Below are 15,070 nucleotides of genomic sequence, written 5' to 3'. Positions count from 1 at the left end.
CGTGTAGGTACGTCTATTTAGTAGTGTATTTATACGATCGTTCCCTTCCTTGCCAGACTGTGTTCAACTGCAGCCGAGACATTCATGCTGCTTATTTGTAATAGAGTGAACTTCTAAGACCTTTCCGTACCTGATGGTTGCATTCTATTTCTTATTCTTGCTTCAACTGTCGCATTCCAGAAAAATACAACACGTAACGGGAAGTTTCTTGTTGTAAAAACTTTTAATTTAAATTTAAAAATATGCCTTTGTCTGACTACGCTATACGAATCAAGAGTTTTTTGGGCGTGGCTTAAATATATGTTGTGTATCTTCTTTTCCGCCCCCTTGGCGTGTACTAGAGGAAGAGAGGGAAGCACGGAATATCATTTCTTTTCAACGAGATCTGTCACCTTGACAGCTGACAGCCGCGTGACCACGGCAGTTCCCATATTGAACTGATCCCTTCTCCTGCCATAGTAACCGCCGTAATCATTTTAAAATATCGCCTGGCTAGCAGATTACGGCATATTATCTTGGCGACTCCCACACTTATATCACATCATTTCTGTCCAGGTCGCCAAATTGGCCTGGGAGTGAATGGATTCGAATATACGTCGGTGTGATATATAACACAAATCCCTTCCGGTTTGTATGGAAATAAAAGCGAAAATAATAAAACTTTCGAGTTACGCCGTATTTCATCTGACTGTAGCTTTCGGATTAGTTTTCCTATATCCGGTCCACCACTTGCAGCCGGAAATGGTTTTAAACTATCGGGGATTCCGCTACTGACAAATGGGGTCTTCGCTTTAGTGTTATTCAACCGACCTACATACCAATCTAAGTGTAGGTACCTTTGAAAATGTAAGTTGTCAAAATATATGTATGTAGAATAGAACCATTAAGATGGCACGAGGGATATTTCAATATTTTATGCTTTTCTGCATTTATGAAGGCGTCCCTGGCCATAACAGCACACTAAAAAAGATTAGATTTATTCATGCTCTCCCCTACTCAGTTAAAATAAAATATTTTTTTCTTACTTTATAACTGTTAATAAAAGTTTAGTTTGCAATAATTCGTAAATTTCCGACAAAAATTTTCATCTCTGGTCATACACGAAAAGAAAAAAAAAGATATTTGTAGTAGAACACATCTCAACTTACACCACCATATTTTTATTAAAATTATATAAATATCGATGGAATGTTATTTTTCTACTTTAATTTATCTTCGTTAATGTACTTTGAAATTAATTTCATGTATTATAAACAAGTATTTAACAAATGAAAAATATTCAAACAGTATTGAAACTGTGTTAATTGTTAAATAATATAATGATTTATTTGGTAAATAGCAAACTTGTACCCGGTGTTGCTGGGGGTTATCATTAGGAGATAGACGTTTACCATTGCAACATTTTCTGTAGGTCTTTTTATGATATACAATTCCGTAGTGCATTATTTTGATGTGTCTCATAAGGTTTAGCCAGCGTTAGCAATGTAAGCGTCCGAAAATAATCTGTTTACGACTTGATTACAAAACATCGACTTTTCTCTACTTTTTATAAATACAATATGCGTATATTATATATATAAACCTTCCGGAAGAAATTTTCTAAATGATAGTGAAAACCGTATCAAAATCAGTTGCGTAGTTTAGAAGAACTAAGTGCACAAACAAACAGGCGCAGATAGCGACATTATTTTATACTATTTAGAGATATCAATTTTTTTCTATTCCCGAAGCACATAAAAACAAACGCATTTTCAATTCCTGCTCATAATGCGAATGTCTTTCGCCACGAACCGTTGTTCCGTGGCTCTTCCTCTTGTTCTTATGCTCTATTCTGTAAGGTGGTGTTAAAAATATTTGTATTGGTGTATGGCTAGAATACATATTCTCTGGAAGGTATTAATTCAGGCCATTGCATTTTTTCGTGTAATTTGAAAGAAGCGTGTCAAAAGGATTCTGTAAAACTATCGTGGCCGGTTCACGGATAGTCGTATCCTTGTACCTTTCACATGTTGCCTTATATGCAGCGCAGGTTTAAAAAGTGATACAAGTGCGATGATGGTGGTATTATTGTAATAAAACCAGTTGTATGTATGTTTCTACTGAGAATTTATGGAATATTAGATGTTTTTACGGCTGAGTCTATACTTTTTCTTGTTTATATTAAATTTAGATTCAATTAAAACCCGCCTGTATTTCTATGTCTATTTTCTAATATTCTAAATACAGCTGCACCAAAAATAATAGGAAACATAGAAATAAATCAAATCTTCCAACTCAAAAAAAAAAAATAATGGGTCAATTCAACTGTAAATAAACAGTATTTTAATACATTACCAGAGAGTATCAGAAATAGAAATAACAAAAAAGTTTTGAATTTCATCCTAAAACAATTATAAACTAAATATAAATAATATAATAACATATAAATAAAAAAACGAACAAAATAACACATCCCCCATACACACAAGTCTAGCTTTATTATGGTGGTACATCTTTTGCATAAAAATAAAGTGTGCTAAATTCGTTAGGTGATTCTACACGATGGTAAGTGTAAAAAAGACAATTTTTTTTTCGAAATTCCAATGTAAATTTACCCAAACAAAAGTATTTTTCCATAGAAAAATATTTATTTTCCCATACAAACAAATCATCTTTTTTTTACCTAAAAACTACCTTAAAACCGTAGAAACACTTTACCCCTGGATACCCTTTTAAAAAAATATGTTAATGATTATTATGTACATTGTAACATATTTTCTGTACATGAAGTAACATTTTTTAGTAATACTTAGTTACATTTTATTAAATTTAGTTAAATTAGTAACATTTTGAAATATGTAAAACAATATGTAGGTATTATCGTGCAGAATCACTTCCCGAAGATAGTGGACTCTGCCACATATTAAATATGATAAATATCAATTTTGTTTACAATTTTCATCAATGTTTTAAAATATATATTTTTAGCAGAAATAATATTATTATTCTTTTTTTGTCATCGAAGAACTCGCCATCTGGTAATCGTGTGAGCTTTTTTCATCTCCAAACTGAGCGTAATTGTTCTTTGTCATAGAATATTCACTCTGCATCTGCAATGGTACTGTACCAATATGTAAAGGGACTGGAACTTGCAGGTCTATATGCCCTCCTGTCACACACACTTTCACCTGAAAATAATTACAACATAATATAATATCGTCAAACGGTAACCGGACAATTCAACACACCTTTAAAATGTGATATAAAGTTTTGAAAAGTGATGAAGCAAAAACTAGGTTAAATAAGTTACGTGTGTTAGGTTTACAGGTTATTTTTTTATCAATTTTAATGATTTTCTACCACTTTTTAAAGGTGTGTTAAATTATCATTGTGTTGAGTTAATCTACTGTGCCAATTTAAGTGCCATTTTTAAAATTTGAACTGATTGTCTGAATAATTCAGACTAGCGACATTATAGTAATTTAATATAATTTTTAATAGAAAAGTAGTATCATCAAACATACTAATTTTGGTTGATTTGTTAAAAATTCTCACTATCAAGTGATTTTCCACACGTCTGCACTTGTTATATTATAATCCGTTATAGTAATATTTGATGTTATACATTCAACGGAAAATGATATTATAGTAACGACTCTACTAAACTAGACTCCGTGATCAATACAAATTAGTGAGTATTGGTACTTGAAAGACCTAGATAATACTGGAGGATAAAGTTAATTAGTGCGTATAAGTACTTGGAAGACCTAGATAATACTGGAGGATAAAGTTAATTCGTAAGTATAAGTTCTTGTAAGACCGATATAATACTGGAGGATAAAGTTAATTAGTGCGTATAAGTACTTGGAAGACCTAGACAATACTGGAGGACAAAGTTAATTAGTGAGTATAGGTACTTGGAAGACATAGATAATACTGGAGGATAAATTTAATTAGTGAGTGGTACTTGGAAGACCTAGATAATACTGGAGGATAAAGGTAATTAGTAAGTATAGGTTCTTGTAAGACCGATATAATACTGGAGGATAAAGTTAATTAGTAAGTATAAGTACTTGGAAGACCTAGATAATACTGGACAGTAAAGTTAATTAGTGAGTATATTTACTTGGAAGACCTAGATAATACTGGAGGATAAAGTTAATTAGTGCGTATAAGTACTTGGAAGACCTAGATAATACTGGAGGATAAAGTTAATTAGTGAGTGGTACTTGGAAGACCGATATAATACTGGAGGATAAAGTTAATTAGTGCATATAAGTACTTGAAAGACCTAGACAATACTGGAGGACAAAGTTAATTAGTGAGTATAGGTACTTGGAAGACCTAGATAATACTGGAGGATAAAGTTAATTAGTGAGTGGTACTTGGAAGACCTAGATAATACTGGAGAGTAAAGTTAATTAGTGAGTATATAAAACTAAGCAAATGAAATTAACATACGCATGCCAGGATTTAAACCCGCGTCCTTCGACTTAGTAGGAGTGCCCGGGTTTATAGGGTGAGGTTGTCCAGGTCTTGGATGGATGTATTCATATGTCCGTCACTCCTGGACGCACTGACCCCCCAGATTCATATTCACCCCTCACTCATTTTTCTATCCCAGAACTTCTTCTTATTCCTTCCTTTAAAATACCCTCCCCACAACATCCCCAAAGATGAAATAAGCCCGGAGGGAAATTAGTTTCCTCTGGAACTCGAGTGTGGCGATAATGTAAAAAATGGCGCTTCTGAAAAAATCGTCTACTCTGGAACATTATACAATTTGTAATTACTCACCACTGCATAGTACTGTATTGACAATACGGTAGGAACAAGAGGGTCCGAAGACGGAGGCAGATCATGGGGTATAAGTAGTTCCACACCATAATCTTGTTCTTTTCCTTTATTGCAACCAACGGCTATCATTTCTGAAAATTCTTTCGAACTCTCAGTTTTATCGGGGAATTCCCTATATTTTCCATCTAAAATTGATGTTGTTTTGTAGATTACATGCTGTGAAAAAAAACCAGTTTGTTAAAGAATACGCCAGTAAGTACAGCGAAACAAAGATATGCATAAAAGACGTGAGAAATTACACATAAATAATCTAAATAAAATAAAAATTTGATTGGAATAACTTTTGAATGTAATACTAATAAACCGATAATAATTAGCTCCTTTAGCTCCGCACAGGAGGGCTTAAGCAAAAAATTCTTCAAGGCCTATGATATTTTTGGGGATACTGTGTGGAGGGTCTTTTTAGGGAAAGCAAGGGGAGGAAGTTCTGGGAAGGAAAGGTACAAAGGGTGGGTAGGAATCTGGGGGTCAGTGTGTCAAAAAATCTCCCATAACCAGTATCTCCCGATCCGGCCCGCCACGCAGTAGGTGGGCATACGCATCCGCCGCCAATACCCAGGTACCCCTTAAAAGTCACCAAACGTAGCAAACCACTTGGGTTCACCAATGGCAGGCTGTGTTGGTTATTCAGTAAATGGTTCCCAGGGCGGCGGTACCCATAGAATACCGAAAAAATAAAACTAAACTTGAAACAGAATAAGACATACAGAAATAAAAAGTAACGGTCTCAACTGGGAATCGAACCCAGGATTTCTGTAATACCGGGACAACGATTCTAACCACTCGCCCATTGGGTACTAATTATTTTACGTTATTATTGTCGATCTCATATTTAAAATTCAGAATCAACAATAATTTCTTCAACTAATTTTTCCCATGATTTCTTAAATATATTCATATGTTTAATTTTTTTTCATTATCTTATATTTTCTTTATTGTTTTAATTTTTAAGTATTTACGTTGATACAAATAGCTTGCACCTAAAAGTAATATTTGAAGTATTATGAAAAATCCCACTAGGGCGTGTAATAAATAAATAAATATTTCGATAATATCGATTCCCAGTTGAGACCGTTACATTTTTAATTTTCTAAGCCTTGTTCTGTTTCATGTTTCGTTTAAAGTTTATTATATTCTTCTTCAAAAAAAAACTGGGAGTAATATTTATTTTTTTACTGACCTGTTTCAAAAAGAACTTTGTCTTTGGATTTGACACCGAGCTTTCATTATGAATTTTGCATTTTAAAGACACGATTTGTCCAGGTACGAAACCGGTTTGCGTGACATGTGCCCAAACGTGCATTTTCCCAACATTTACAAAGAATGTGTGGAAGTCCTTTGACTGCTGCACTTCTAATGGATCCTTAAAAAAAAAGACATATAATTAATATTCTTACTTGGATTTGTTAAAAAATAACCACCGTAATAGGCCAACAAGGTAGAACAAACTAATTAAAATTTAGTTTGTTTGGTTTACTATAGAATATTTAAACCTATAATACAGTGTCCGGGGGTAAAGTGCTCTAACTTTGGGAGGATTCTGTATGATGGTAAATATATAAAATGAATTTACTTTTTTCGAATTTTTATTATTTTTTACTCGAAAACTAGCTTAAAACGGTATTTCTAAAAAAGTTTTTCTTCTATCAGTTAGTTTTAATTATTTTATTGTGGAATAATCTATTATTATTTACTTATAATATCATGTAGAATCACCTCACGAAGTTAGTGCATTTTACTCCCTGACACTCGGTATACAGTGTGTAAAGGTACATACTTGATTCTTGACTTTAACCAGTGATTTTTTACATTATTAGAAGTAAAAAATGAAATTTTGGTCTCTTTTGATTTTTTTGTTTTGTTGCTGTTGTTGTTTTTTAATTACAAACAAAGAAAATCAGTAAGAATTGGACAACTAGGATTAATGCGACGGGCTGGGTGGTTCTCGGCTAAGCGACCGGTAACGACATGTCGAAGTTAATTTTAAAAAAATCACTGGTTAAAGTAAGTCACACCCTGTATATTCCACATTTTGCCAGAGTTGCTCGTGCTTGAAATTTAATAAATTGGTTAAATAAGCAATAATTTATTGAAGTCATACCTTAAGGTGTGGATACAGATTGAGGTCACATATTTGCAGAACCTTTAGGGTTTCTTTGTAAGTCTGACTGAAAAATGTTTCCGGACTCTTCAGCGTAACTGTAGCTGTGTATGATACTTTTCCTTGTGATCCTTCGAAGGAAGTGGCAGCTTCCGGAGGTATGACCACGGAGAAATGAAATTGGTGTTCTCCTGCAGGAAACTGTGCAGCAACTGCGATGACAGATAACTTTAACTTTATTTGATTTTGCGCCCAGCTAAGCTTTTGTAGAGATTATAAAAACTGAATATACACAATGAGCCATCTAAAATTATAGTAAAATGTTTTTATAGCATGCAGTAATGGAATAACTGATATTTTTATTTTGGAATATACTTAATGATTTAAACCTCTTAATCATTGAAGACAATATTAGCGATTATCGAAAGAAAATTTGAAACAGAAAAATTAGAAAAAAGATACGGTCGCATCTAGGAATTGAACCCAAGACCTTAGCCTTGCAGGGGCGCTTCTCTACCACTACCGCTGAGCTAATTCGTCCCTATTACTTTCGGTCATATTTAACTGTATCATACTTCTACTAAGAACTACCAATATCATCTTCATTTTCTATATTTTTATTGATTTCTGTGTTTATGTATGATCGCAAGATTCGTAGAAAATAAGAACCAGGAAAATGCAAGGTGTAATGAGTAAGATTAAGAAAGTGATGCTTAGATGATTTGGGCTTGTAGAGCGGACAAACGAAGAAAGAAGCGCAAGGAAAATATTATGATGCGAATGATAATGATAGAAGAAGTTGGGTCCGAGAAAGATTTTGCACGATAAAGTGAACCAAAAATGTCAAGTTAAGAGTCGGAATAACCGAAGAGGATAAATGAATAATGAAAATCGATATGTGCCAAGACGGAGTAGTTAGTTAAGAATATTGTTTATTTCAGCAGAACAGGGCGGTGGCTGCAATACTCAGCCTGCTATATAAAAAAATCAATATGACATTAATATAAGAAAATAATAAAAAAAACATTGTTGTTTCATCTTTGATTTACTAAATGTCGTAAAATAGTTCTCAGATACGTCTGATACAATCGTTAAATGAGGAAGGTAATTGAATATTTAACACTAGTATGATTTGAGATTTTCACGGCCAAAAGTCACATCTGCCCTGATGATGGACACTGCAATGCTGTCCGAAACGTTGGCTAAAGAAGGAGCACGGCATAATACCCCAAAAACAAATCACTATAATTTAACACTAGTATTACGGTGGCTTGGGAGAAACTTTCCATCTATGATGTAGGGGCGCGCTGTCCCACTGGGCTACAGCCTGGACGAGAGTATACATTTTTCGAGAAATTCGTCATGGCTTCATAAATGTCGTAAATTTGATAATAGTACTGCTGAAGATACGAATAGATAAATAAGATATCGGAAACTAGATAAAATAATGACGGGGGAATTTCTAACCAATATTACGTATTACGTATCACAAGCACTTATCTGAGTTGTTACATTTCCTGTAACTTTGCAATAAAGAATACTTTTAGTCTTTTCATCCTTTTTGCTTGGAGGTTAATCACTCATCGAATAGTAAAAAAATAATTTAATTTTAATTTAATTTAATTAATATATTTGTGAATTTGTATGGTTGATTCCAGCTTGAAATTTAAATATATATTTAATATAGCTTTGAACCCGATAGATGGCGCTGTTGTCGAGAACTTGTAACTTTCAGTTTTCTCATCCAAAAATATATACAATCACAAATTTTAACTTCCCCACATAAAAGGCAATCTGTAGAAAGATAACGTCTGGCCGGGCCCACTAGTTACCTATATATGATATATTACCTATTACTGTGGAGATCCGAAAATAATTAATTTATTTTTTATTATAAACTCCCAGTTGGGCTTTTACATATATGTTCACTTAACATGATATACTGCATGATACAGAGACAGAGGAGTTTTTAAAAGTTTAGTTAACTAAATTTAAATACAAATCTTTAACAAATTATCACATCACATGGCTATGACATTGTAACTAACAAAGAACTTAATGCAAGGCTAATGGAAGTGTTATGAATAACTCTAAGAAATGAACGTTTAGATGGCTAGAAAAAGGGCGCCAAGAAAACATACGATAAAATGTTAGAAGAAATCGGGGAAAACCAAGGAAAACATGGAGTGAATCAATATTTGAGTCGAGTTATTCGACAAAATTAATAATTTGAATTTTTTTAAATTTTTAAATTTTATTTATTTTTATTAATTTTTATATAAGGTTATTAACAAAATCATGTGCGCTACCCGACTCACTAGACAATATTTGTTCTGAGCCGGGTAGCAGCATGATTACATATATTTTGTAGACAAATCAGGCTTAATAATAATACAAAAGAATACAAAAAATAATGTAGATGTAAAATATTACATACATATACAAAAACAAAAAAAAATAACATACTTTAGTGTGAGAGAAAAAATGCAACAAAGAATAAAGAAAAAGGGGGAAAAAGAGTATGCAATATATGGGAGACAATTAGAAACCGTTTTCGGTGTAAAAATTACATTTACTCAAAAATTATGTTCATTAACACGGACGGTTTGCAAGTAACTTGTTAATGCAATTTCTATTTTTTGTTCATTAACCATGTATTAAAGTTTTTAATGTATTTTCTATTGGTTTGAGTTATATGTTGTGTTTCTTTTAAGAAAATGTTGAATATGGAAGGAGCGAGGTAAGATTCATGTTTTTAGCAAGAGTAGATTTAATTTTTGGCACTTTTAAATAATTGTTAGATTTAGCTTTAGTATTATGGAAGTGAGATAAGTGGGACGGTGACGATTTTATTCAATTTATGTGGATAATTTTTTTAATGAATAGATTTCTGATATCAAGTATTTTATTTTTAATTAAAAGATTTTCAGTAGGATGAAGATATGGTTTTTAGAACATAGTTCTAGTAAGTGATTTGTGAGCTGTGTTAAGTAACTTAACGTATGTTTAAGTTTTAATAAAATTGTACCATAATTGGACTTACCTGTCTGTCGTACAATAATAAAAAATAAATAAAAAAAATAAAATGTGTCTGCGGCTCCACCCCAAGCCGATAAACCATAATTAAAATGCTTTGACAAATGGAAAAGTAAACATTTTTCAGTAGTTTAAGTGACATAATGTTTCTAATCGTTCTAAAAATGTATATTTGTTTCCGGATTCTCATTACAAACGAAATTATGTGAAGTTCCCAGTTTAGTTTGCAATCCACTGTTAAAACAAGATACTTTATACTATTCGAATGCTCCATTTTTTTTTACAATCGCAGTCAGTGGTTTGCTATGTTGTACATGGATACAGATGTAATAGACGGTTTTCGGTTGCCCAGTATTGAATTTACTGAATGTTAAAAATTTGGTTTTCGAGGTGTTTAGGGTAAGAAGATTTTCATTTTTTATCTCCTTCGTACCATATTCTGTGCTTTTAAAAGCCTTTTCCCAAGATTGCTCCTCAAAAAGAAGTATAGCATCATCTGCATAGGTGATAATAATATAGCAGAGTATTGGAATTTTAATATCAGTGAGACCATTAATATAGATAAGAAAAAGAACAGGACCTAAGACACTACCCTGAGGCACTCCGTAATTTATTTCTGCTCAAGTATTTATTTAATTCAACTATTTGTTTCCTATTTTTTGTATAAATAAACCATGAACATGATGAGCCATTTAAGCGGTTTTCCATTTATGCCTATATTTTTAAGTTTTTCTTATAGAAAATCATGAGAGATGGTGTCGAAGGCTTTTGCCAGATCTAAAAATAAATACTCCAATTACTTTAGATCCCTTATCTACGTCTTTTACAATGTAGTTGGTTAATTCAGAAATAGCCTGTTCTGTGCTTCTTTTAGCCCGAAAACCGAATTGATGACCTGAGGCTAGGTTGTGTTTCTCGAAGTAGGATGGCATAGTCCAGTTGTAACGCATTGGACTGCCATTCCGAAGGTCGCGGGTTCGAACCCGGCGTGCGCAAATAAATTTTATTTGATTAATTTGTGTTATTTCACAATTAATTGATTAAAATAATATATAGTATATTTGCGGCACGTTCCAGAGTGGAAGATACTACCAGTATCGCCCTGGTGTAAGACTACCATTCAGAATTGAAACGTTGCTCCAAATGGCTTTAGCCGTGTTTAGTGACTAGATCTGAATAGCCAGGTACTTCCCCACCTTCCTCTTTCCCTTCCCCACTTACCTTCAGTCTCACAACATCCCCCAATTGGGGATGCCATAGTCTCACTGGCTCCAGACGGGAGCAGTTGGGACTCTTGTGAGGTATTCAATATAAAAAAAGTCTTTTTTTCATTGCTTTTTCTAGGAGTTTAGTTTAGAATATTGATAATATGTGGTGTTCTTAGAATAATAAAGTTGACTTGAATTGAATCTGCCTAACCCTCCGAAGAAACAGCGCGGTGGTTAGGTTAATTAAGGTTAGGTTAGTTAGTTACCGTTATGCATGGTAGAGGCGGCCAGTAAATTGTTGATCACTCGGAAGTATGTTTCCTTCCCAGAGTAACTGTGTCTGTCGTTGCCATGGTTTTCGGTCCAGGAGGAAGTCTTCTCTCCTTTTAACTTAATGGTGAGTTCTGGAATTAAATACTTACACATATATATAATAAAATCATTTATAAATATAATGAACAATGACCAAAAATTATTCATAATCTGCTCGTTCACAGATGGTACTAGTTTGGTTATTTTAGAAAAAAAAACGCATTGACCGGATTCATAAGAATTGTTTAAACGATACAAATTCATTGAGAAAAAAAATCATTATTTAAATTCACATCGCAGACAGTATACGCGATGGATTCAAAATAAATTGTTTAGCCATTCCAATGCTATGAACGACAACGGATCACCAATACTACTTGTATTTATGTTAAGTTAGTACAATTTACTATTATCTAAAAACAAAAATAATGTAACCGAAACTCTGAAATAAGAACAGTTTAAAATTAACACCCTAAACTTGGATCAATTGTTAAAGTTTCAGAAGAAAAAAAAATGATCATATATTTTAAATATAAAATTGTAAATTATCAGTTCCATATCCCTGGTATATTAATGTTGATTCACTTTCATGTTCCTCCTATTAGATCAACAAGGTTCCATATCAATTATTTTACAAGCAATAATTATTAGCCTGAAACACTCATCCACATTGAAAAATCTCCTGATAAAAGATACACGACGCCAACGGGACTTGAACCCGTGTCCTTTCGATTTCCGGTCGACAGCTCTGACCACTGAGCTATGGCGGCTTATCTCTTATCCGCGAAATAATTCAACATATACTAGTGTTTCATTCAACAATTACTGCTTGTTACATTTTTTCACCTGAAAACAACCAAATTTATTTTATATGAGAAAGGCATTGTAAGTGCTAACTCTCTCACTAGATGGCGTCGAGACAAATTGTCTACATTTTTTTGTGAAGATACTAGAACTTGTCAAATATTAATTATTATTTTTTTGGTAAACTAATGTTTAAGACAAGATTTTTTTATGCATAGCACAAAGGGTAACAATTATTTTACAAGCAATAATTCTTGCTTATTAATTATTGCTTGTAAAATAATTGTTACCCTTTGTGCTATGCATAAAAAATCTTATCTTAAACATTAGTTTACCAAAAAAATAATAATTAAGGTTCCATATGTATTATTGTGACAATTATACTACAGTTTCAGGTTATAATTCTGTTATAAATAGATTATACACCATTGGTAACTCTAATGGTATGTTGGCTGATGTTTTTAATATGCCTCTACTGAAGTATGAAGCTTTACTATTACCGGAAGCTTGTGCGGTGATCACGGCAGTGTCAAGTTCATAAGATCGATTTACAACAAGACGTACACCAAAGACTAGGGGTAAGTCAGAATGTATTTCCAATTCTAACCGTTAACTTTAGCTCAATGGTAAGGTCAAACATTGATTACAGTTACTTAGTTTGCCACTCCAACCATTATTATCGTTTTTATAAAATATAGTATTTTTTGAATTACGCTTGTATTTTTTATTTTTATTTTTATTATTTATACCCGCTAAACTGCCAAAGCAGTTTGTCAGCAGGTCAGTTTAACAACATTAATATATTACTAAAGCATACATATAACGAGAAATCACAATATTTAAAATAGATACAGAAGAATAACTTAAATAACTACAAAATAGAGACATATATAAAAATATAAAATAGAATAACTTTTAACTTACTACAATACAAAATAATACAATATAAAGACAGTCAGTTGTAACACAGGCAAATTACTCATATTCATAAATATATACATATAAATATATATATACATACATATACATACGTAAGATTATAAACAATATCAGTATAAAAAAGCTTGATCTATTAACCATTTTTTAATTCGGTGGTGCAATTTTATTGAATTTTTATGTCCATTGGAATCTTATTAAATATTGTGGACACTAGATAAGAGAAAGTCCGTTGTCCGTATTTATTTATAATTATCGGAATGGATATACCTTCATTTCTATTGAATCTTGTGTCATATGCATGATCTATTTTTTCTTTGTATATGGAATCTGACGTTATGTTTTGACATATAATTTTAAACCATAATATTCCTCGAACAGATAATACGTTAACTGACTCATATAATAATTTTATATCCCTTCTTTGTGCATAAATACGTTTGTTTACCAAAAGCTTAGTCATGGAGTTTTGAATTGATTGGATGTAATCTATATTTTTCTTGCAGGAGTTTCCCCAGGACGTTATTCCGTATCTGATTGTAGATTCCGCTAGTGACAAATAGATTATTTTTAACGTACTTATAGGCATAAAATATTTAATTTTGTAAATTCGCCCCGCAATAGCTCGTAGGCGTTTGCAGATGTTGCTATTTACATAATATCACCTACTATACATTATTTTCTATTATGTTTATAATAGGTAGGTACTCCTCACATAACCGAGCGTCACATCATGAGCTATGGAGCTGATTTAACGGAGAGTACGAAAATACGAAAAAATAATTTGAATTATAGTGTTACATCAAAATGTATCTGCTTCATTGAACAAAAAAATGTAATTTGAATTGTGTTATAAATTTGTAAATAAATATCTAATAATTTTTTAAAAATATTACAAACAATTGATATAATCCGTACACTTTGACGGGAAGTTAAATATAGATTTGATGACATTTATTTTAACAAATAATTATAAGCAATAATTAGTCGCCTGAAATATCAATACAAATTGAAAATATCTTCCGAGTAAAAATAAATGCCGCCAACGGGAATTGAACCCGTGCCTTCTGATATCCGGTCAGGTACTCTGAAACCACTGAGCTATGTCGGCTTATTTCCAACCCGCCAAATGATTCAAAATGTACTAGTACCTCAATTAACAATTACTGCTTATTATATTTTATTCACCTGTAAACAACCAACTTTATTTTTAGGTTCAATTCCCTTCGACTAATTATTGCTTATAATTATTTGTTATCCTTTATGCTAAGCATAAAACCTTATCTTATAAACATTTGTTTATCATTAAAAAAAAAACTATTATTTAATTTTAGTTTATTGGGGAAACCAACAGTTTTACATATTTTATATAAATAATTACATTTCACATTTTCGCATGAATCAGTAAAGTTTCCTTTCATTTTACAATTCATGTTACATACAGAGAAAAAACATAAAACAACTTAATGAAAATAAGAAAATAACTTAGATATATTACACACAGCAGGGGCAGAGGGTACGTAAATAAAATTTTGATTTAATTTTCTGCAAAATGTATTTAATAAACTGAACTAAGGACAAATTGAAGTCCTTCTGAAATATGAATGTTGTGGGCAGTTAGTTTTTAAGTGTGGGATGTGGAAAGTTTGTTTGTTTGTGTTTCGAACTGACAGCGGAAATTGAGATTTGAAAGTACACGAATATCAACGCCATCCAACAGATTGATTAAAAAAGATAACATTGCTTGTAAAAATACCTGTTATTTGTGTAGGCGCAAGAAATGTCAGATGAACGTAGCATCGCGCTTCTGTCCCACTGTACAGGACTCCATTATCAC

General features: G+C 32.3%; 1 protein-coding gene across 1 annotated transcript; it reads right to left on the bottom strand.

The window, feature by feature from the left end:
- Nucleotides 1-2,460: 2,460 nt before the first annotated feature.
- On the bottom strand, nt 2,461-13,280 carry LOC149415248 (arrestin domain-containing protein 17-like). Its single transcript, XM_089642835.1, has 6 exons — nt 13,277-13,280; nt 11,448-11,585; nt 6,938-7,149; nt 6,017-6,199; nt 4,777-4,992; nt 2,461-3,167 (listed from the first exon to the last, which is right to left on the bottom strand). Exons 1-6 carry the CDS (start codon nt 13,278-13,280, stop codon nt 2,982-2,984), a joined length of 939 nt encoding a protein of 312 aa, XP_089498961.1. The 3' UTR covers nt 2,461-2,981.
- Nucleotides 13,281-15,070: the final 1,790 nt, after the last annotated feature.

This window comes from Hesperophylax consimilis, chromosome 18 (genome assembly GCF_061612785.1).
Source record: "Hesperophylax consimilis isolate HC1 chromosome 18, BYU_Hcon_1.0, whole genome shotgun sequence".
Taxonomy (NCBI): Eukaryota; Metazoa; Arthropoda; class Insecta; order Trichoptera; family Limnephilidae; genus Hesperophylax; species Hesperophylax consimilis.
This window is presented reverse-complemented; position numbering and strand designations above follow the sequence as displayed.